Here is a 20,598-nt window from a genome sequence, read left to right on the forward strand (position 1 = left end):
TCAGGTGGTCCTCGACCAAAGAGCCAAGACGGTGGTGTGAGGGTGAGTATTTCACCCAAGAGATAACAATCTGTCTGCTTGCTCCATTTCCTGTTGATGTTATACAGAACATAATTGCCGTCAAACATCGTGCTTGCACTTGTCACTGATAGGCACTCATCAAGCGACGGATTCTGGAGAATAGGGCCAAGAGGAATAGCAACACCCAGCCAAACTCCATCGGCCTGATCAAAGGAAGCAGGTACAGTACGTTGTGGGGCGATTGTCTTCAAGAACCACAAATGTTCATTCTCTCATTCATGTGATTTTCATATGTTACACTTGACTTTTTCTACTTTTTTGAAGGTATGGTTCCCGGGAGTCTGTGTCAATCCCAGTCAATCCACTGGAGAGTCTGGATCTGAGTGCAGACATCACCACTGTCATCCGGCCAGTCCACAGCTCCATTTTGGGGGAAAAGTACTGCTTTGAGGTACTCTTTGACTTAAAATGATGTCCTCCATTATGTCCAAAAAAGGAAGAAAGAATCTGACAGTATTAATGATTAATGTACCTACAGGTGATCAATTCTGAGAGCACCCACTGCTTTGGCTGCTCCTCAGCTGCTGAACGTGACCGATGGATTGAAGACCTAAGACGGGCTGCTCAGCCCAATAAGGTAATAAGCCATTTATTTTAAGAAATGTTTCACCAGAAAAGTGAATTCAAACAAAGATTTAAATGTTCACAGGACAACATTGAGCGCACAGAGAACTCGCTGTGCCTGTGGATAAATGAAGCTAAAGATCTTCCACCCAAACGGCGTTATTACTGTGAGGTACACCTAGACGGCACTCTGTTCGCCCGCACGAGCAGCCGAGCTGTTGGCAAGCCATCGAATCGCTCCAGTCTGGCAGATGGCAGTTCCACCGGGTCATCAGGAGGTGTTGGGGCCAGTGGAGGTGTGGCTGGAGGGTGTCAACTGTTCTGGGGTGAATTCTTTGAGCTGGACAACTTGCCGTGCGTCTCCCAAATCACCTTGCATCTCTTCCGCGATGACGACCCCAAGAAAAAACGCCACTCCAAAGATGAGACCAGCCTGCATCCACTGGGCAGTATGGCTATTCCTTTAGCTGATATCCGAGGAAGGACCTATCAAGAGAAATGGTATCCGATCACTCCGTACAAGGCCTCAGGCTCAGCGGGGAGCAAAGACCTGCTGGGGGCACAGACATCCCTCCGAATTAAGGCTCGTTTCCAGAATTTGAAGGTGTTACCCATGGAGAAATACAAAGAGTTTGCAGAGTATGTGACAGTGGATTACGTGGAAATGTGCAGAAATTTGGAGCCACTTCTGAATGTCAAGGAGAAGGAAGAGCTGGCAGGTGCTCTGGTCCATGTGCTCCAGAGTATTGGCAAAGCCAAGGTGAGCAATAGGATCAAACACGATCTGAAATAAACAAAACTGTATTAATAAGCAATAAAAACAAGCTATCTGGACTTAATGTGTATGCTTCAGGAGTTCCTCATTGATTTGGGAAGTGCAGAGGTGGAGCGTCTTGGAGAGAGGGAAGCACTGATCTTCAGAGAGAACACACTCGCCACAAAAGCCATAGACGAATATATGAAGCTCGTTGGCCAGAAGTACCTCATTGACACACTAGGTATTGTTGCTTGGTGGCTTTTTTAAAAATAAATGTTGTTGTTTGATGTTTTGTTTGTGGTGAACTGTGTTGTTCTCTTTTTCATTGTAGGAGACTTTATCACTCGTCTTTATGCGTCAGTGGAGAACTGTGAAGTCGATCCTCGAAAATGTCCTGCCACTGAACTGTCAAACAACCAGAAGCACTTGAAGGACGCCTGCGACGAGGTGGTGCAGAAGATTATTGAGATCCACGGGTGAGAGTTGAAAAGACATTGGGGGGGGTGTTGAGAATAATTAACTGAGCTTATCTTTGACATGTTTCTTTCCCTTAGACCTTTTCCTGAAGAGTTACACAAAATCTTCTCCAGTTGGATGGAGCTGTGTGAGGACCGGAGCAGACCAGAGATTGGCCAGCGTCTGATCTCAGCTTCTCTCTTCCTGCGCTTCTTATGTCCTGCTATCCTCAGTCCCTCTCTCTTTGGTCTGACACAGCCATATCCAGAAACAAACACCCTGCGGACCCTCACGTTAACTGCCAAAGTCATCCAGAACTTAGCCAACTTCACCTTGTGAGCAGCCTCGCACCTGTACAGACACTTTTACACAAATCTTGTGACTCAATCGTTTACATGACCACCTCAAAGAAATTCATATTTTAGTTAGAAACGGTACCAATTGTGGCGGTAAAATTGCTAACTAGTAAAACAGAGGTGGCCACAAATCATTCACTAAATTGATTCCGTGCTGCTCCTTGTATTCTGACAGTTGTGCAACTGAATGCCATCGTTGAGCTACATGCTTAGCTGGCATGAAAACGTACTTAGTGACAAGTATTTTCAAATATTGTAGGAATAAATTATGTGATGTGAATGGAAAAAAAAATTAATTGTTTGTTGTGATTCAGGTTTGGTGAGAAGGAAGAATATATGCTTTTTATGAATGAATTCCTGGAGCAGCACTGGAATGGAATGAGAGGTTTTCTCCAAACAGTGTCCAGTCTTGACACCGAAATCCCCATGACCTCTTTCGATGGCTACGTGGATTTGCCTCTGTGCCTGGCCGTGCTCCACGGCCTACTGGTTGACATCATCCGTCTCAAGGATCAGGTAAGGTAGAAAACCTCTGGCTCTTGTTGGGTAATTAGTTGTAACGGTAGCTTTTTTAGACTTTCTTAGTCGTAATACAGAATTCCCAGTCTTTGGAGACTCAGAGTCTAAAGTAGTATAAAGCATACACAGTCAAATTTGCATTGTTAGAGTAACACTAAAAACAGTGAATTTGACCCAAATGCTAATGGGGACCAAATATACAATAGAATAGTGTTGAATTTAACTAGTTCAGAGTGTGTTTGGTCCTAATAGGTATTGGTGGTAACTTTAACACTGAAAACTTTTCTGTGTAGTTTGTCATAAACTTAAAGTATATATAGTAAATCTGACAGACGATACTTGCTTCCTCGGGTGCATCAAACACTGAAGATACCAGAAACTCATTTAGCCTTCTTTACTCAGAAGGGTCTCACATGCAGCTTGTCTTTCTCAGAACACTATTGACAAGCTGGACCCACTGCCATCCATTCTGAACCAGATAACAGAGTCACTTGGTCCTGAGGCACCACGGATCATGATCGTTAGCAGGTACATTGAGAGCCTAGATCCGATCTCACTTGTTAGCGAAACATGATCTTGAGCATGGTGTTGTTTCATGTTGTCTAAGCAGTTTCCTTCTTGCAGCAATCCAGGACAAGTCAAGCCGATGTATGTTCCTCCTAAAGACTTGGGCAAATACAGTCCTCACCAATCGTCCCTCCAGCAGCTTCCTGTGGACGCCAAAGGCCTACGAGATGGGTACGTTGAGTCACATTTTCACTGCAATATACCAGGAACCTTTCAGGCCGTTGTTGTCTCAGTTTACATCTTGGTGAAAGACCAGATTAAACAAATGATTGTGATATTGAGTGAATAGCCCTGTCCACCAGGCAGTGGTTGTGAATGAGTATAGACAACCACAATGTCACGACTGTTTGCCACAGAACTGACAATATGCACGGAAAGTCACTTAGACCACTAAAATATAAGCAAACTCCTTTACTTCCACTCAGTCGTCATTAAGGGGAATAATACATTTATACATTTATTCAAAAGGGACGTTCGGACTCGGAAGAACACAAAAGAGAGGACACCAATCAAAAGGACCCACAGTGCTCCACACCGACCCACTGGTCATGCCAAACGCGCCCTAAAGCGGCAGACGAGTTCTGAAGCTCTGCCGACAACCGACCACGAACAAGAGATGGAGCCCAACCAACCACTGATCTCGCCACCAAATACTGTGAGCATTGTTACTTTGGCACCAGCAGTTCATGTGCCCATGTCACTAAAATCTGGTTGTCTTGTGTCCAAATCTTTTATCTTATTTCAGAGTGCCAGTCTCAAACGTACACATCAACCAGTTCCCTGGATCAAAAACAGCCTCAGTAAGGAATCAAGTGAGATGAAGACTGAGAACGAGCAGATCAACCTACTGGACAGGGTGAGGCGAACAAAGCGGCCTTTTTAAACGTCCAGTGTGTAAGAATTAGTGACTGACACCTGTCAAAAAGCACTCAACACCTTTTACCTATTGAAATATCTGGACCTGTGGGATTGAGTGGGCTTTCATTTTTAAAATACAACTAAATAAAAAGAACCCTTCAGCCACAAGGTATAGGAGCCACAAATCCTACTCTGGCAACTGGAATACTGCAATTTACTGTTCAGCCTTTAACAGATATTTCAATAGGTGAAAAATTATATTGTGTCATAATGGATCATTACAAATCTTTAACAACAGTAGTTTCAATCAAGAATCCGTCCCAACCAAAGACATACCTTTACTATTACCACAGACTTGATCCATAGTTGCGTGTTATGATGACTTAAGGGCCACGCGGTTTCTGTAGTGGTTAGCACTCTTGCCTTTGCAGCAAGAAGACCTGGCTGCCAACCGGGGTTCGAACAGCGGAGTTAGCATGTTCTCCCCGTGTGTGTGTAGGTTCTTCAACTTCCTCCCACAGTCAAAAACATGCAATATGGGTTTTAGGTCAATTGGTCACTCTAAATTGAGGGTGTGACCCTGGACGGGTTGCCCTATGTCAGCTGAGAATTGGCACATTTCGCGATACAGCTGTAACAAACTGTACGTGCTCCAGCTGATCCAAATCACTTTCTGGCACAAGCTCTTCTTTCCCAAGTGTGTCAGGAAGAGGTCTTCGCATACCAGAAAGGGTTTAATCTTTTGTTTACGTAGTTAGTTTAAAAAAAAAAAAAAATGCTCTGGCTGTTTAATCTGCCAGATAAATATCACGGAACAAGATGGCAGCCTCCGTTAAGCAAGGCCCTTGCCTAAAGTGCACATAGAATCTTAATTCTAAGGCTCAAAAAAATCCTGGCCCACCAGCATCAGTATCTGGCCTGGCAGATGATTTAAAAAAAAATCACACTTTTTTTAAAAGTTTTTTTTATATGATTTGATATTTGATGATTTAAAAATTTTAAATATTTGTACAAAATTGGAAACTTTCGATTACAATAAGAAAAGTTTTGTTTACAAATTTACTTGCTGACCCCTGAAATAAACCCTCCTCAGAAGTTTAATTTAGTGACCCCTGGTCATGTGGTGCACCGTGACATTGTCAGATTTCATAACATGCCGGTCTGTGACGTCCTCATCAGCACGGCCAGGAGCTGTCGGAGTTGCGTCTGGGGATAGAGCAGGTGACGGAGCGGGAGCTGGACATGGCGAAGCGCCTGGAGGACTTCATCATCCAAAGCCAGGACCAGAATGCAATGCTGCTGGCTGAGGTGACCGAGCTGCGGAGCATGCTGGCTCTGCGGGAGGAGCAGCTCACCAGCGCCACCTTCAGGTAACACCATGGAATTTAACGGTCGGATCAGTAAATACAGTCATCGCCCAAGCAATTATATATGTTTGAGTTTTTGAGCAGAACATCTCGATACTGGAGTTGTTTGGGTTCAGTTTGTCATCCTGGACACTCACTGCCCTGCATGTTTTACAGGTTTAGCTGCTCCAACATACCTGATCCAAATAAATGGGTCGTTATCAGGCCTCTGTGGTGCTTGCTGATGACCTGACCATTTGAATCAGGTGTGTTTGAGCAAGGTAAAACAAAACATGCAGGGCAGTGGGTCCAGAGGACCAGGACTGAGAAACCCTGACCTACATGACCTAATAATATCACAAGAGCAGCTTGCCAATGTTCCTATTGAGAGGTTGCTATGGCATTGACTCCCATCCATCATTTTTATGTGATAGTTTTAGACAAAAACGCAAAAAGGTTTTAGTTAAAAAAAAAAAAAGTATTTTAGGTCAATAAGTATTGGAGATTGTTGTTAGGCAGAAACCTTTAATCTCAGATTTCAACTTTTCAACTCTTTTTCCAACATAGTTCAACAGTTTTTTTTCATGAATTGATGCCGACTTCCTCGTACAACCCGGCGCGACTGTCGATCAGAGCGGACTGCCCTCAGTGCGCCCAAACACGTAAATCAGACGACAGGGGTCGGCGGCGATGTCGCGACCCACCTGATCCGTCTTGGTTAGGTTTTAATTGACAGAAATGTGGTGCATTCTGAACGTCTGACAGAACACACACTAACATTTACGTCCATTCTCACACACATCTCGTCATGTTTTCGTCATCAAAGATCCATGTTTGTCTCGTTATTGTCATGACAAAAAGGGGCGTCGACAAAATAATTTCGTCATCGTTGACGGAAACAACACTGGTACCATCCTGGATTGTCTGTTGAGCTTAACTGGAAACACTCGCTCTCAGCTGAGGGGCCTTGGTGTAAGTCAGTCCTGGTCCTCGGAGACCCCTGCCCTGCATGTTTTAGATTCAAATGGTCAAGCTCTGCAAAGGCCTGATAACGAACCATTCATTTTGAATCAGGTGTGCTGTAGCCAATTTGACGATGACCAAATTATTTTGTTGACGCCCCTATTTTTCATGACGATAACGAGATGGTGACAAGATGAACATCTCATCTTTGACGACGGAAACATGACGAGACGTGTGTGAGTTTTCGTTGACGAGACGAGAATGGGCGTAAATGTTAGTGTGTGGTTTGTCAGACGTTCAGAGTGCACGACATTTCTGCTTATTGTGCGCGTAATCTGTCAATCAAAACCTAAAAATGACTTGGTCCGTGTTTCAAGACGATTTACGCTCCTCGCCCTGGTGACACGACGCGGTGCACATGTTCGCGGCCCCGGGAAGCGGCGAGGTCCGGGCGGGGGTTCGCTGTAAAACACCTTCACCCCGAGCCCTTCCAAGCCGATCTAGAGTCGGTCGCGGCGCACCACGGGCGGACGAAATTTCATGTCAAACTTATGTGTGACACTGTTGTATGATGAAGTCGGCATCAATTCATGAAAAAAACTGTTGAAAAGTGGAAATATGGAGATTAAAGGTTTCTGCCCAACAGTAATCTCCAATACCTAAATGGATTTGTTAAAAGACTATACTTAAAAAAACCTAAAACTGACTTAAACTTTTTTGAGTTTTCGTCGACTAAAACTATCACATATAGAAATGACTAAAATGTGACTAAAACTAATAAGCGTTTTAGTCCAAAAGACTAAAACTAAGACTAAATCTAGAATGACTGCCAAAAACCACACTGGCTGTAGCAGGGCATTTTTTAAATGGTGTCAAATTACTCCCCCAAAACCATCCTCTCTACAGCCAGTTAGAACAATCCAACAAGTATTCTAAACTATACAAACTATGTGACCACTTAGCTTTCAACCTGCAACTACAGGGAGAAGCTGTTTCTGATCAAACACCTTTTCCTATGTTTGTTTGTCACAGGCTGGGTGTGATTGAGGAGGAGCGAGAGGAAGACGAGAGGAAGTTAAGCGTTGCCGTGGCTGCAGTCGATCGAATGAACGTACTGGTGAGTGTGTGGAACGCAAAATATCAACAACGGAAGACAAGAAAAATCCTGCATCGCTTTAAGATGTCACTGAGATCTGAACCTGATAAATGGTGCTACAATTTTAAATCTGTAATCTGGATCAGATTCAGATTAGAGTGTGAAATACCAAATTCTGCTCAAATCTGATGAGTTTTGACGGAGATATTATTTTTTGCCCATTGTAAAAAAATGTGGATTTGTTGGAAGTTTTATGTTGTGATGTCATCAGTCAGTAAATACTTACCAAACTCTAATGAGAACATACTTGGGTGATCACCACCCAGATTGGTCGGTCAAAAACTGCAGACAGGAAGTTGCAACCTCCTTGGCAGAGGTAATAACGAGACAAATACAGGTATCACAATCAGAAGCTGGGGCTGGCTCCAATCAGCAGTAACCCGCTTAAGTGAGAAGTTGCAATGCAACGACAGAAGCCTCAGCCTCAGCAAGTCAAACCAGTCCAAATACACTCATAGGTGCTTCACACGTGGCCCCAAACCTCTTTGTGGAGAGCAGAGCTGATGATGAATGACGGTGGTTGTCTGTGTGCTCACAGGAGGAACAGTTTGCAGGAATGCTGAGGGATCTTCACCAGCTCAGTGAGGTCTACAACAGCAGCCCAAGCAACGCGCAGCGTCCTGAAAAGCAGCACATCAACAGCACCTGAGCCACGACAGCTTTCAGTCTCGCAGATTTGTATCGTGTAAAATAAACGTAACATCTAAGAAGGAAACGTGTGAGCGAGCAAACTGTGAAACCACAGAAATGGTCTGTATCTCAGCTTTTACTGTATCTCAGCTACACAAAAACCTTTCAGATAAATCAAATAAATTCAGCTGATTCTCTTTTCTTCTGTGTCATTATTAAGTGTAACAGTGGTGGTGATTTTTTATTTAATTTTTTTTTTAAATTAACCTCGTAATTGGAACAGGATCTGGAACCTTCAACTACAGGACGGGAACTGACTGAAGTGGATCTGGCACCTCTCGTGTTTTGTTAGTCTGTGTCAAGCAGATATGTTTAAATTAAATAAAACTTATTGCTGTTATTTTAAAACATAAACACATCAATCTTAACTAAAAGTTTGGGAAAAACCTGCTAATTTGTTTTGGGTCCCTAAAAAAATCTTCAGTGATCCATCTGTGGGTCCCAACCCAGCCTTTGAGAAACACTGACCTAGATCTATAACCCTAACCTTATCCATAATCTTCTATTGCTGACTTGTATTCATGTGTGATTTGGACAACTTCAAGTTCCGCTCACTTGTAGTCCCGCCCCCTCTTTTGCGGTCTGCGTCAGCATGAGTTCAACCCGCACTTTTCAAACTATCATGACCCATATCACGACATTCACATCCCAAACCCTGTGACATGATAGTGATACGATGTATTCTTTTATTTTCTGTTTGTGTTGTAGTTCCACCACTTCTTTTGTCGTTTCCCAAACTTCCTGTATAACGTTATTTAAAACATATACTTATAAATAGTAACTGAAATCTCCAAATACATTTTATTTGGGGACCCTAAAGAAATATTTTGTGACCCATCTCTGGGTCCCGACCCAGTCTTTGAGAATCACCGGTCCAAAACTTAAACACAACGCTTATCACATGATCACGGTATGTTTTTATTCTTATATTTGGCTGACTTGTGTTTCAGGTTAGACCCTCTTGTAGCAACCAACATCATTTTGAATCCATAAGTGAACCTTTTCTAAGAGACGTTTACATTAAATTCAACTTATTCATGTTATTTAAAACACACAAATCTGCTTCAGTTTTTTGGGGACCCCCAAAAAATGTAATGTGATCCATCTCTGGGTCCCGACCCAGTCTTTGGGAATCACTGAGCCTAAACTAAAACACAACCCTTTCCACGTGACAGTGATACGTTAGACCCCGGCCCCGCCTCCTTTTGTTGCAGCGTGATTGCGTCGGACCTCCTTTACTGGAACACCTGACGCAGACGTCACTCAAACACAAACGCAGTTCAGGAGGAAGTGAAGTGTTCGTCGGTTCTGTTCCAACCTGAGCTACTTTATCCCTGCTTTGCTGTTCTCCTGGTAACACAAGGTAACGTTTATCAGCTTTTTCTCATTATTAATGCGTTAATGCCTTTTTGGTGCGTTTGAACGCGCGAATGCCAGCGTGAAAATGCCAGCGTGAAAATACCAGCGTGAAAATGCCAGCGTCAGCGTCGCTGTTGACGGGTTGTGTTGTTTATCTTCTATTTTTGTTTATCTGTCTTTTTTTGAAACAAACAGCGATGTAAAAACAGCCCGTTCAGTGAGTGTCTGGTGGTGAAACGCAGTGACTGTTAACTTTCGTTTCTTCCTCGCAGGATAGCTTTCGTTTCTCCGAGTTGTCAAAATGGCGGCGGACGCGCCTCAGCTGAGTCTCATGAGTCTCGAGGACGAGCTCACCTGCAGCATCTGTCTGTCCCCCTTCAGCTGTCCCGTCACCATCCCCTGTGGACACAACTTCTGCCGCGACTGTCTCCTCGCCTCCTGGGAGGACGTGTACTGCTGTCCTCAGTGTCGCTGTCACTTCCCCACCAAGCCTGAGCTGAAGAAGAACACCGTCCTCAGCACCGTGGTGGAGACCTTCACGCTCAGGTCCAGCAAGAGTGAGGCGGAGGAGGAGAAGGAGGCTGAGGAGGAGGAGGAGGAGGAGGTGGAGACCGTCGTCCGCTGTGACACCTGCATGATGACGGAGGCGAGTCACACCTGTCTCACGTGCATGGCCTCTTTCTGTGAGGAGCACCTGCGTCCTCACCGGGAGAACCCGGTGTTCCGTCTCCACCAGCTGAGCCAGCCCCTCAGTGACCTGTCTCACCGCATCTGCTCAGAGCATCACAAGCTGATGGAGCTCTTCTGCATCGGCCATGTGCGGCCCATCTGCAGCCTCTGCCTGCAGCAGGTGCACAAGGGCTGCTCCTTCACGACTCCTGAGGAGCAGAGGATGCTCAAAGAGGTGCGTGCCTGTCTGTCTGTGTGCCTGTCTGTCTCAAGTTCTACTCCCTGTACTAAAGAACAGGCAAACTATGTTAGTTGGACCCTTCTGTTATCATCACCGATGTGACAAACTATGCTTCTTTAAATAGAGAATATCTGTGTTCCTGATATTATCTTCATTTTAAACCTTTTTTTACGGCTCCAGATTAAATGTCTCTTTGGACACTAGAGGTTGCAGAAGTTATCTTGGGAAAAAAGGGGCAGAAGAACTCAGTTCTACAACCATAGAATCAAAATGATTACGATGCTCATGAGACCGTTGACCTTAGTGCTCACAGGTGTGCCCTAATAAACAACTCCTTATATGGACATATAGGTCATTTCTTCAGGCTTTAAAAATGTAAAAAAAAATATTTTTATGTAACGTTGAGTCAAAGTTATCATTCATTTTATATCAAAAACACTTAGCAATAATTGTGCAAAAGTCACATAATGGACAGTTTTTCTTTTGTTTATAAAAACGAGTTCAGTTTTAAAAAAAACTCAGAAACTGCGTTGTTTGATATTTATTGAGAAACCTGGTATCTCAGTACTCGCTAGTTACACTTAGAGCTGAAACAATTTATCGATTATTAATCGATTATTAAATTAATCAACAACGATTGATTAATCGGATTGAAGCTTTTTTCATGATTAAAACAAGATTTCTGATCTTTTAAGCTTCTTAAATGTGAATATTTTCTTAACTTTGCTCTGGAGAACAAAGAAATCCTTAAAAGTCAATCATTTTGGTTTGTGTACAAAACAAGACGTTTGAGAACGTCATCATTTCCAGGTTTAACGAACACCGATCAACATTTTTTAAGGTTTTCTGATATTTTATGGACCAATCGATGAATCTGACTATTATTTTCCCGATTAATTGGGAAAATAATTAACAGATTTATCGATTATAAAAACAGTTGTTAGTTGCAGCTCTAGTTACACTGTTGTCCTACTACTAAACTACTAAATCAACGACTACAAATAAAAAATGTAAAAATAACTTCTACTACCGAAAATACAAATTGTGACTTTTTTTTTGTCTGACGAGTTTGTTCATTTACGAAGTAAGCACATTGCTAGGTTGGACGCCAAATTCAAAATGGCCAACTTCCTGTTGAGTTGAGGCTGTGAAGTTTCGTGAAATTCGGTGCAACTTAATCTTGACTTGCTCTGTCCAAGCTTCGCCTGGGGGGGGTGAGGGGGCGCTATAGAGCCACGTACAACGCATGGCCCTATGCCAACATGGAGATTTTATGCATTAAGCAGTCATGATCGAGTCCTCGCTCCCACGCGGCTCCTCGTATCTGAGGACACAGATTTCATTTTCATGTATTTCTGTTTACGTAAAATTTTTCCTGCCATTTTAACGTCATCTTTGTCGGAGCCCTGAACTGAGGCCACGCCCTTTTACGTAGAGAAGGGAGTGAGCCCGACACACTCACCAAAGTTTGTCCCGATCTGACGACTTTTGTCTGAACATGACCCGACTTCTGGGGGCGCTGTAGAGTCCTGGGACTACAAACAGGTTTGTTCCCTATGCCACATCGCGTTTTTCACCAACCCGACCTCCGTGCCAAGTTTCAAGAGTTTTTATGCACGTTAACGTCCTCAAAAATGACCGGAAATCCACAGATATAATAATAATAATAATAATAATAATCTACTACTAAACACGATTAAAACTATTACCCTAACAACCAAATATGAGATGAGATCCTGCAGTGAGGAAGCTGAAGCATTAACTACTAATCCATGTTCAAGTAAATGTGAATTAGGATTAAGTTTGTGTGTGTGTGTGTGTGTGTGTGTGTGTGTGTGTGTGTGTGTGTGTTTGCAGTCTGACCTGAAGAATAAGCTGGATTTGCTGGATGGGAGGATTGTTAAAAATCAATCTATTGTATGTCAAATGAGCAGCATGCAGGATAAACTGAAGGTAAGAAACCAAATGACCACTTAAGAGGAGATAAATACCCGAAATATGCAAACTGTGGCTTTAAAGCATCGAGGAACGGGAATTTAAAACCTTTCCCTTTTTTATTTCTTACACTCTCAGGACGACGCGGCCACAAAGAAGGAAGCGGTGGTGGCCGAGTATCAGCTGTTGCGCGACATGTTGATCCAAGACGAGAACGCCGCGCTGAGCGCCGTGGATCGAGAGATGGACAGCGGTCAGATCAAACTCGGGGTTCTCACCAAGAAGTTCACGGAGAACATTAATCACATGAGCGCCGCTCAAGACCAGATCAACGGTCTGCTCGCTCAGTCCTACACGCTCAAGTTCCTGCAGGTGAGAGGACATTTACCTCAGGGCTCTGAAAAAAGTCCAACTGCTTAGACACTGTCACCCTCCGTCAGTCTAGTGGAGTTCTTTTAAGACTTCTTCTGTGTAGCCTGTTCCTGTTTTTGTAAGTTGCTTTGGATAAAGGTGTTAAATATAAATGTGTGCGCTCCTCCTCCTCCTCCTCCCTCTCCTCCTCGCAGACTTCGTATACCCTGCCGTCCGCCGTCAACTTTGACCCTTACACCCCTCGAGTCAACCTGGACTCCAAGAAGGTGCTGGCAATCCAGGACTTTTGTGCTGCTTTTAAGGAGCATCTGACTGAGGTGTTGCAACAGCCTGTGGAGGCCAGAGTGCAGCTGCTTAAGTCAGGTGAGCATGAACCATGACATAGAACCGTGGAGGATGCATTTCGACAGTGTGTCACAGTCAGGACCAGTGAACGGCTGCTGTATGTTTGACAGGTAAAAAAACAGCCTCGGGATTTCCTCCTGTCAGTTTTGGAGCCTTCCAGACATCAGGTGAATTCATGGTGTCTCACACATTCTTTGTCTGACGAGGATTTTTCACCAGAACACCAGACAAATGAAGCCGATGCTTCTGTTTTCAGAGCCAGGTCCAGAGACCAAGGCCGGCACGAAGAAGAAGAACCAGAGTAAGAGAAAGTCTGATTCTGCTTTAAAAGGTAGGACAGCAACTTCATTAAATATACATCAAATCCAACGTTTAAACACTACGACGGCTCCAGATCAACTCGTGTGCCTGACACTGAAAATGTGTCGCTCATGGGCTTTCTTTATTTGACCTTGATTCTGTTGTAGCTCGCTGTGCCAGTAAAGTCGAGCTCGGCCCACTCTTACCCCGGTCACATAAGATAAGATGCATTTAAAGCGGCACACCAGCACAATTACACACAACAACAACAACAACAACAATGTTGAACCCAATCAATTTCTCAAGAAAATGGCCGACATCCAGAGTTCAGGCTCTGTCAAGAAAATGGTGTTGGGTGCGTATGGACGCGCAGTTCCTGGGCGCTTACACGAGTTTGTGCTCCTTTGTTTGTGAGCAGTGAACGGGAATTGAATGTGAAATGTGAGGCGCGCCAGTGCAACCGAAGACGAAGAAAACGTACTCGCACGCCAAAGACTTTGGGTCGCACTCTAGTTACCCCGTTTATAACACTCATATTTCACTGAAATAGTCGCAGAGAAATGATTTTACTCAGCATCAGTTATGAGACATGTTCTGTCACTGATGTCATGGCTCGTGGGGCATTTACACTTTTCTGGTTTAAAATAAAAAGCTGCGAGGGAGGATTCTTTTCCCCCGACAATGATGCTGTGACACAGCAGGGGAACAGAACCTGCTCTCTGTTGCCGACGACGTCTCGCCGTCGCCAATGTCTATGGCTTTTAACAGAAGATGAAGCTGAAATTGATGATGTGGACATTTCTGAAGCAAGGCCAGGGAAACACAGGTTTGTGTGGGGCACCGGAACAAACCCAAACAACACTTTATTGGGTGGAAGTCGGTGTAGAGTGCTGGACGCCATGTTGGCAGGAAAAGCTCCTGAGAAATGAACGGTGCCAGTTTCAAGTGTAAGAGCTCACTGCTCACTTTAATTCCACAGAGATGAAGTGATGTGAAGAGACGAGTTCCCTGATCTATGGTCAGGTATACGGTGTATGATGCCGAACACTGGCGTTGCCTGACGTTAGCTACCGCAGCTCCTTACTCCCCCGCCCCCAAGATAAGTCATCAAAAACCTCAAAAAACTATAATTATAATAATAATAATTGGATATATGGCTTTTTTCCCCCATATTGTACGTGAGTGTGTAGGTAAGCTAAGTCGCTATATAAGCCCCACAATGTGGATTTAGATGTCACAGGGAGGTAAATGCTTACCAAAACGACTCCAGATTTGTAACTGAAGTATTCAGAAGTGTGAGCAAACTCCTCAGTCAAATGGGTTGTTTTTCTTTTTCTAATTAGAAGCAAAACCTAACGAAGCTGCTGAACAATTGAAAAAACTAGCCGCTTCAATGGAAAACCTGTGGGAGGATCCTGTAAAAACCAAAGCCAAGGGGCGTCCTGCTGCACCGCAACCCAGCCAGAAACCAGGTACACGTGGAATGTTTCTAACAGAATGTACACTCAATAAATAACATCATTTTCATAGTTGTGGGGTGGGTTAGCTCAGTGGTTAAGACCGGTACCCTGTGTGCAGAAGACTTCATGGTTGCAAGTTCAACTCCACCCCTGGCAGGTTCAATTCAATTCAATTTTATTTGTATAGTGCCAAATCATAACATACATTATCTCAAGGTTGTACTCGATTACCTTGTAAGTTGCTTTGGATAATAAGCGTCTGCTAAATGACATGTGATGTGATGTGACGTGATGTGATGACATTTGATGACATGTGATTTGATGTGATGTGATGACGTGATGTGATTCATCTGCTGATGATTTTCTCGATTTGTTGATCGGTGTTTCCTAATTATTCAGGGTTAACTGTTTCTGTGTTATATGGAGCAAAGAAGCAATAAAATATTACCATTTAATATGTGCAATGAAAGCCCCACCCCCCCACTCCACTCTCAGTCCACTTACTGGCATTTTGGGGGAAGTTTGATTTGTTTGTTTAGTTATTTTATTAAGTAGCTGAAAAGTCTGAGCGCTTGAATTATTCGATGAATCGAGAAAATAATCGACCGATTAATCGATTATTGAAATAGTCGTTCAGTGTGTGACTGTGTTCACTCTTTTTTTTTTTTTTGTCTTCTATCACCGTAGAAACTTCAAAAATTACTCCAAACATCACGTGTCACGAGAAAAGAAGTGTACTTCTGAATTGTAAGTACATGAGTGAGTGTTCTGTAGAGTTGTGATTTCTTTTATATACATTATGTTGTTTATTTTTGGTGTGACAGATGAACAGAGTTGTGTTGAAGTACACCATCTCCTTTTATATATGAAATGTGTACAAAAGTGGCTCTTTTAGCAACATACAGTACTGTGCACTAGTCTGAGGCTACCATGGGTCCAAATGTCGGATTTGGTGATATGTCGTCGTCCTTCCTCGTGTTATTTAATTGATTAAGATTCTCTAAAGTAAACCGTAGCGTCGCTACTCTGAGAAGAGAAAGTTTACTGCGTTTACTGTGGTGGAGAAAACTACGCTCAATACACTTCTGTTCTGTTCTGTTCTCTGTTGTGAAGAAATAGAGACGCTTGGTTTTCTTCAGTTAAGACGGATATCGCGATCTATCGCTGTACGATTGTCTTGGCAATATATTTATCGCAGAATCGTTGTATTGTGATATAATTGGTATCGTGACATAAAAACAGCAAAGCTCCAGAGCTTACGCTATGTGCCGTTAATATTTCAAACTTCAGGCCATGCGTCTTTACTGCTGGACATACAGTATTCTTAAATACGCACACACACTACTATAAATCTAAGATTTAACAAGTTTTCATTGAATTCTGGAAAACGAACGTTCTACAAACTGTAAACTGAGCAGGCAAAAATCGAATTATTGTAAACTAAATTAACCAGAACTACATTCTGCCGAGTCGGATAAATACTGAAAGTAAGTGTGACGTATGAAAACGCACACGGCTCGGTCCAGATGTCACGATTCGATGTTTCATTGAAGTGTCCGGCATATACCGGCTAACGTAAACCCTGGTTTGCACAGTACTGTGTCACGTTTCTACATCTATCGCTTGCATTTCTTATCCAAACACACTGGTGCTCTTACGAAGTCGCCTGTCGACCAAACCACTGGACAGTTGGTGTCACGCTTCTACACGTGTCTCTTGAAGGGATGCACAATATCATCAGCATGACATTGGCTTTAAAATGTATTACCAAATATCGTCAAATTGTCAAGATCTCCCGATATCGACATATCAGCAGAAGTCCCAACATTGTGCATCTCTGATTCAAGTGAACCGTCGTGTGATTGACAGACGGGCAGATCCAGAGAGAGTGTTGCCCTGAATGACCTTTCTTTCATTTCCCTCTAGTTGGCAGAGCTTTAAATTTTGACCGAAAGACGGCCCACAAGCGCATCTCGCTGACGGAGGAGTTTACGAAGGCGTCCGTGTTGGAGGAGCTCGAGAACTACCCCAACTGCCCTCAGCGCTTCAACGTGTGCTCGCAGGTGCTCACCTCGCAGGGCTTCTCCCGAGGGTGCCACTACTGGGAAGTGCGCCTGAGCTGCAACAACTTCATCGGCCTCGGTTTGGCGCACAAAGCCATCGACCGCGTCGGTCCCAACAGTCGCTTGGGCCGCAACGCGCAGTCCTGGTGCGTGGAGTGGTTTAACGTGAAGCTGTCGGCGTGGCACAACAGCGTGGAGACCGTTCTGGTCAATCCCAGTCCGAAGCGCGTCGGCGTGCTGCTGGACTGCGACGCGGGCAGAGCTACGTTCTATAACGTGGCAGATCGAGCGTATCCCTTCCACACCTTTGTGCTGCCCGTGTCTGAAGCAGTGTTTCCAGCTTTCTGGATGTTCTCCAGCGGTTCGTCCATCTCTCTGTGTAAGCTTCTGGCGTGATTACTACAGGGGAACATACAAAACAATAGCTTGTATATAAATGCTATTACAGCCCACCAAATTACCAAAACCCCCAGCCCTGTTGAACCACCAGTGTGTTAGAATTGTCGAGTGGTGAGGTTGTAGTGGTGAGATTGTAGATTGCAGTCCTTGAAAATGATCTTGTTTTGTCCTCATTCCCCAAACTGAAATTTGTCGTAGAAAGTAGGAAATATTTGCACTTAAGAAGCTGTAACATGGAGAACTTGGTGACTAATTGAGTTATAATGAATGATTCATGTTATAGTAATATAATCATTTTGCAGCACTACAAATCAGTTAAATAAAACAGTTAAAATGTCATTTTAACTGTTTTATGATCACCTGAAAAGTAGGAACGGTGTTTATTCATGTCATTCCCGCGTGGTCTGTGATTTTGATTGGTCGCGCTCGGGTATTCAGTTGGTCGTGATATAATCAACTTCACGGCCGGACCTTTAAAAGGGAACAAATGCCGTTGATCATTTTGAGAATGTTGTTGCACTGCGTGAGGGGTCAGGTCGGGAGTGAACAGCGATCCATGGCGAACGTCAGTAGCCGCTGTGGTTATAGACGCCGGCCGTGGTTCACAGCTGCTGGGGTCTGTGGTCATGTGACCTCAGAAATGTAGCCGTCTGTTACTTCTGAGGTTTGGAGAAACTGTCAGTGTGACGCACGTCTGCTGCATCCCAGCGTTCTGTGGTTCACTCGCTGCATCCACCAGTTATAGTGCTGGTTGACCAAAGACTGTTTGATTTTATTTAAGTGTTCTCTGGAGTCGGATGAGGGAAAAGTTAATGCTGGGTTTTTAAGACCCAGGTCTGTGAGGACAAGTGTTGGATATATTGAGTCTGTCAGGTTTTGGGATCTGTCGCTCCATCTCTGTGGATTTGAAGCGTGCGAGGATCCTCTTGGCGGCTTGAAACCGGCACTGGCGGCGTTCGTTTTTGCCGGTGTAAGCAAACATGAGTCATGTGACGGTCTGCAGCTCCACATCTCGTCACTAGAAATGTAAACTGTGCATGTGAAGGCCTACGCGGCCAGCGTATGTACCATCTGCTGCTGGATTTGATGGTAAAACAGTAGCATGTAGGTTTTCCCCAGTAATGCGAGCGTCTTTTTCTGTGGGACGATCATGTGATTGGACAGAAACAGCTGAGGATGTAAAAAAACCTGCACGATGTGCTGAAGTGTCTCGTTTCCTTATCTTGTTCTACTCTATAGGCTCATGCCCTCGTGTGCTCCACTCATGAGAACAGACATTGTGCACTCTGACTCTGGTCCGGCTCTGGTCCGACTCTGGTCTGACTCTGGTCCGGCTCTGGTCCGACTCTGGTCCGACTCTGGTCCGGCTCTGGTCCGACTGTGGTCTGAGGTTTTCTTTTTGTGTTTTGGTTGAAAGACTCTTCTTCTAAATGATATAGGATTGATAAGCTGATATGACGCTGTACTGGTATCGGTCCGATAAGATGAATGTCTAAAATCTGACCTGTGACCTGTAGAGGTCAAATATGTGCTGCACAGGTGGAGCATTGTGTTTTTCACATGGTGCTAAAATGACAGTTAAAATAATGCAGTTGGCAAATGTGTGTCAGGTTGATTGATCCGTGTTCGATGCCAGTTTGGAGAATGCCTTTCATAGGTATTTGTGTTAGATTCTCAAACTTGTATTTCGTGCCAGTGCTAATGCAAAGACTACATCGGACTGTTGTCGGTATCAGTAAATATTTGTGTCGTAATCGGACATTGAAAAAGTGGTACATAGCCGTCCCTGATTGATGATTTGTAGCAATGATTCTTTTGGACGTCCCCCATAGAGAAATAAAGCCTTCAGAATTATCTGTTGGCTTCTTGTTCTGGGGGCAGGAAGGCAGTGAGATGTACAGTGTCAGCGGGGGGGAATTATTTCACCCCGGCCTCACGTGAGTGACATTTAAAAGGCGTCGCTGGAGTCCTTTCACCTGCTGCGGTGGTTTAGTCGGTGTTTGTACTCCGATGTGAAACAGCGAACCGCGCCTTTGTCGGAGCGCAGAAGTCGGTCGACTCCTCACTGATGTGATATGGTAGCAAATGCTGTGACGGTGGTCTTCACACACGGGACATCGCCTCAGGTGCAGTGTTTAATGAAGCCACCGGGTGGCAGCAGCAGGGGGTTAGACGTCAAACACGTCCATTAACCCTCGCTGTTGAGCAGCTGTTGTTGTTGTTGTTCGGGCAGGAATCTCATGATATGAAACATTTTACGATACAGGGGTGGAAACTGAGATATTACGAGTTTTGTAGTCGGTAATCGGCGTATTTGGGTAGTCGGAGATACGTTTGAGTTTCCAGCTTCTCTACTGTAACTCAGTGACTCTGGGCCTCTGTGTCGTGAGGTTGTGAGAAATGTTTTCAAATCTGACCACAAAAAAAAAATTGCATTTGGAGACAGAAATCCATCCTCGGGACACTTTTAAAGGTCAGTTATGTAGGATTTAGCAACATCTACTGGTGAAGTTGCACGTGGCAGCTGAATATCGCTCGCGTCGCCTACAAACATCTAAGAGAAAGATAATATCTCAGCTGTTTCTCCTTATTTCTAACGAGAATGTTTTTTGTTATATCTAGAGATCGGCTCTTATCTCAGTCGGATTTAATTGGTCCATTGTTGCAGGATGTTTACATCCGAGGTGAAGCTGTAGAGCAGGGGCCCCTGGAGGGCCAGTCAGCGTCTTTGATCAGGAGCCAACGTCCAAAATCAGCTTTAAATCAGAAAGAAAATGTTGATATTGAACAATACATTTTTTAGTAAATAAGTCATTATCATTTGATGTTAAGTGGTGGGCCACATTAAATTGATTGGGGGGCCTTTAGTGGCCCACAGACCACGAGTTTGAGACCTCTGAGGTTCCTCCCGAGTTATTGACAAACAGATTTTTTTCCTGATCGATCAGCGAACATGTTTGGAGTATAATTCCTTGCACTTTCAGACTACGTCTGCCTGCTTAAGCACGGGTTGATAAATCATAAATAATGCATGTGATTTGAGTTTATTATGAACGACAGAAACGGGAATAATGATGGTTTTGCTTCTAAGACTTAATGTGTTAACACATTCTTTTGTTAATAAATGTTTGTTTCTGGCTTA

General features: G+C 44.0%; 2 protein-coding genes across 4 annotated transcripts in view; both read left to right on the forward strand.

Annotated features, from left to right (window-relative positions):
• rasal3 (RAS protein activator like 3) overlaps nucleotides 1–8,444 on the forward strand; it is a 14,168-nt gene extending 5,724 nt beyond the window's left edge. For both annotated transcript variants that reach the window (XM_058640023.1, XM_058640024.1), the window contains 16 exons: nucleotides 1–42; nucleotides 153–241; nucleotides 346–472; nucleotides 560–658; nucleotides 731–1,405; nucleotides 1,499–1,643; nucleotides 1,734–1,878; nucleotides 1,957–2,193; nucleotides 2,529–2,730; nucleotides 3,167–3,261; nucleotides 3,358–3,471; nucleotides 3,769–3,955; nucleotides 4,046–4,156; nucleotides 5,338–5,528; nucleotides 7,500–7,584; nucleotides 8,162–8,444. The exon at nucleotides 1–42 is cut by the window's left edge and continues 26 nt beyond it. In XM_058640023.1, the coding sequence (XP_058496006.1) occupies nucleotides 1–42; nucleotides 153–241; nucleotides 346–472; nucleotides 560–658; nucleotides 731–1,405; nucleotides 1,499–1,643; nucleotides 1,734–1,878; nucleotides 1,957–2,193; nucleotides 2,529–2,730; nucleotides 3,167–3,261; nucleotides 3,358–3,471; nucleotides 3,769–3,955; nucleotides 4,046–4,156; nucleotides 5,338–5,528; nucleotides 7,500–7,584; nucleotides 8,162–8,272 (2,655 nt within the window). In that variant the 3' untranslated portion in view covers nucleotides 8,273–8,444. The remainder of the gene's footprint in view (nucleotides 43–152; nucleotides 242–345; nucleotides 473–559; nucleotides 659–730; nucleotides 1,406–1,498; nucleotides 1,644–1,733; nucleotides 1,879–1,956; nucleotides 2,194–2,528; nucleotides 2,731–3,166; nucleotides 3,262–3,357; nucleotides 3,472–3,768; nucleotides 3,956–4,045; nucleotides 4,157–5,337; nucleotides 5,529–7,499; nucleotides 7,585–8,161) is intronic.
• Nucleotides 8,445–9,534: 1,090 nt separating this feature from the next.
• Nucleotides 9,535–20,598, forward strand: trim25 (tripartite motif containing 25). 2 transcript variants are annotated; one of them, XM_058640030.1, is made up of 10 exons: nucleotides 9,535–9,676; nucleotides 9,945–10,576; nucleotides 12,440–12,535; nucleotides 12,656–12,889; nucleotides 13,084–13,252; nucleotides 13,345–13,401; nucleotides 13,491–13,565; nucleotides 14,878–15,006; nucleotides 15,682–15,741; nucleotides 16,921–20,598. In XM_058640030.1, exons 2-10 carry the CDS (start codon nucleotides 9,974–9,976, stop codon nucleotides 17,451–17,453), a joined length of 1,956 nt encoding a protein of 651 aa, XP_058496013.1. In that variant the 5' UTR covers nucleotides 9,535–9,676; nucleotides 9,945–9,973; the 3' UTR covers nucleotides 17,454–20,598. The 2 variants fall into 2 exon arrangements, with proteins under 2 accessions (XP_058496013.1, XP_058496014.1); XM_058640031.1 differs by having other exon boundaries at nucleotides 13,491–13,535.

The sequence above is a fragment of the Solea solea genome, chromosome 10 (genome assembly GCF_958295425.1).
Source record: "Solea solea chromosome 10, fSolSol10.1, whole genome shotgun sequence".
Lineage (NCBI taxonomy): Eukaryota > Metazoa > Chordata > Actinopteri > Pleuronectiformes > Soleidae > Solea > Solea solea.

Coding starts and splice junctions, on each gene's coding strand:
- trim25 (XM_058640030.1), top strand. CDS start 9,974: ATGGCGGCGGACGCGCCTCAGCTGAGTCTCATGAGTCTCGAGGACGAG. Junction 12,890..13,083: donor ACACGCTCAAGTTCCTGCAG/GTGAGAGGACAT, acceptor TCCTCCTCGCAG/ACTTCGTATACCCTGCCGTC. Junction 15,007..15,681: donor GCAACCCAGCCAGAAACCAG/GTACACGTGGAA, acceptor CTATCACCGTAG/AAACTTCAAAAATTACTCCA.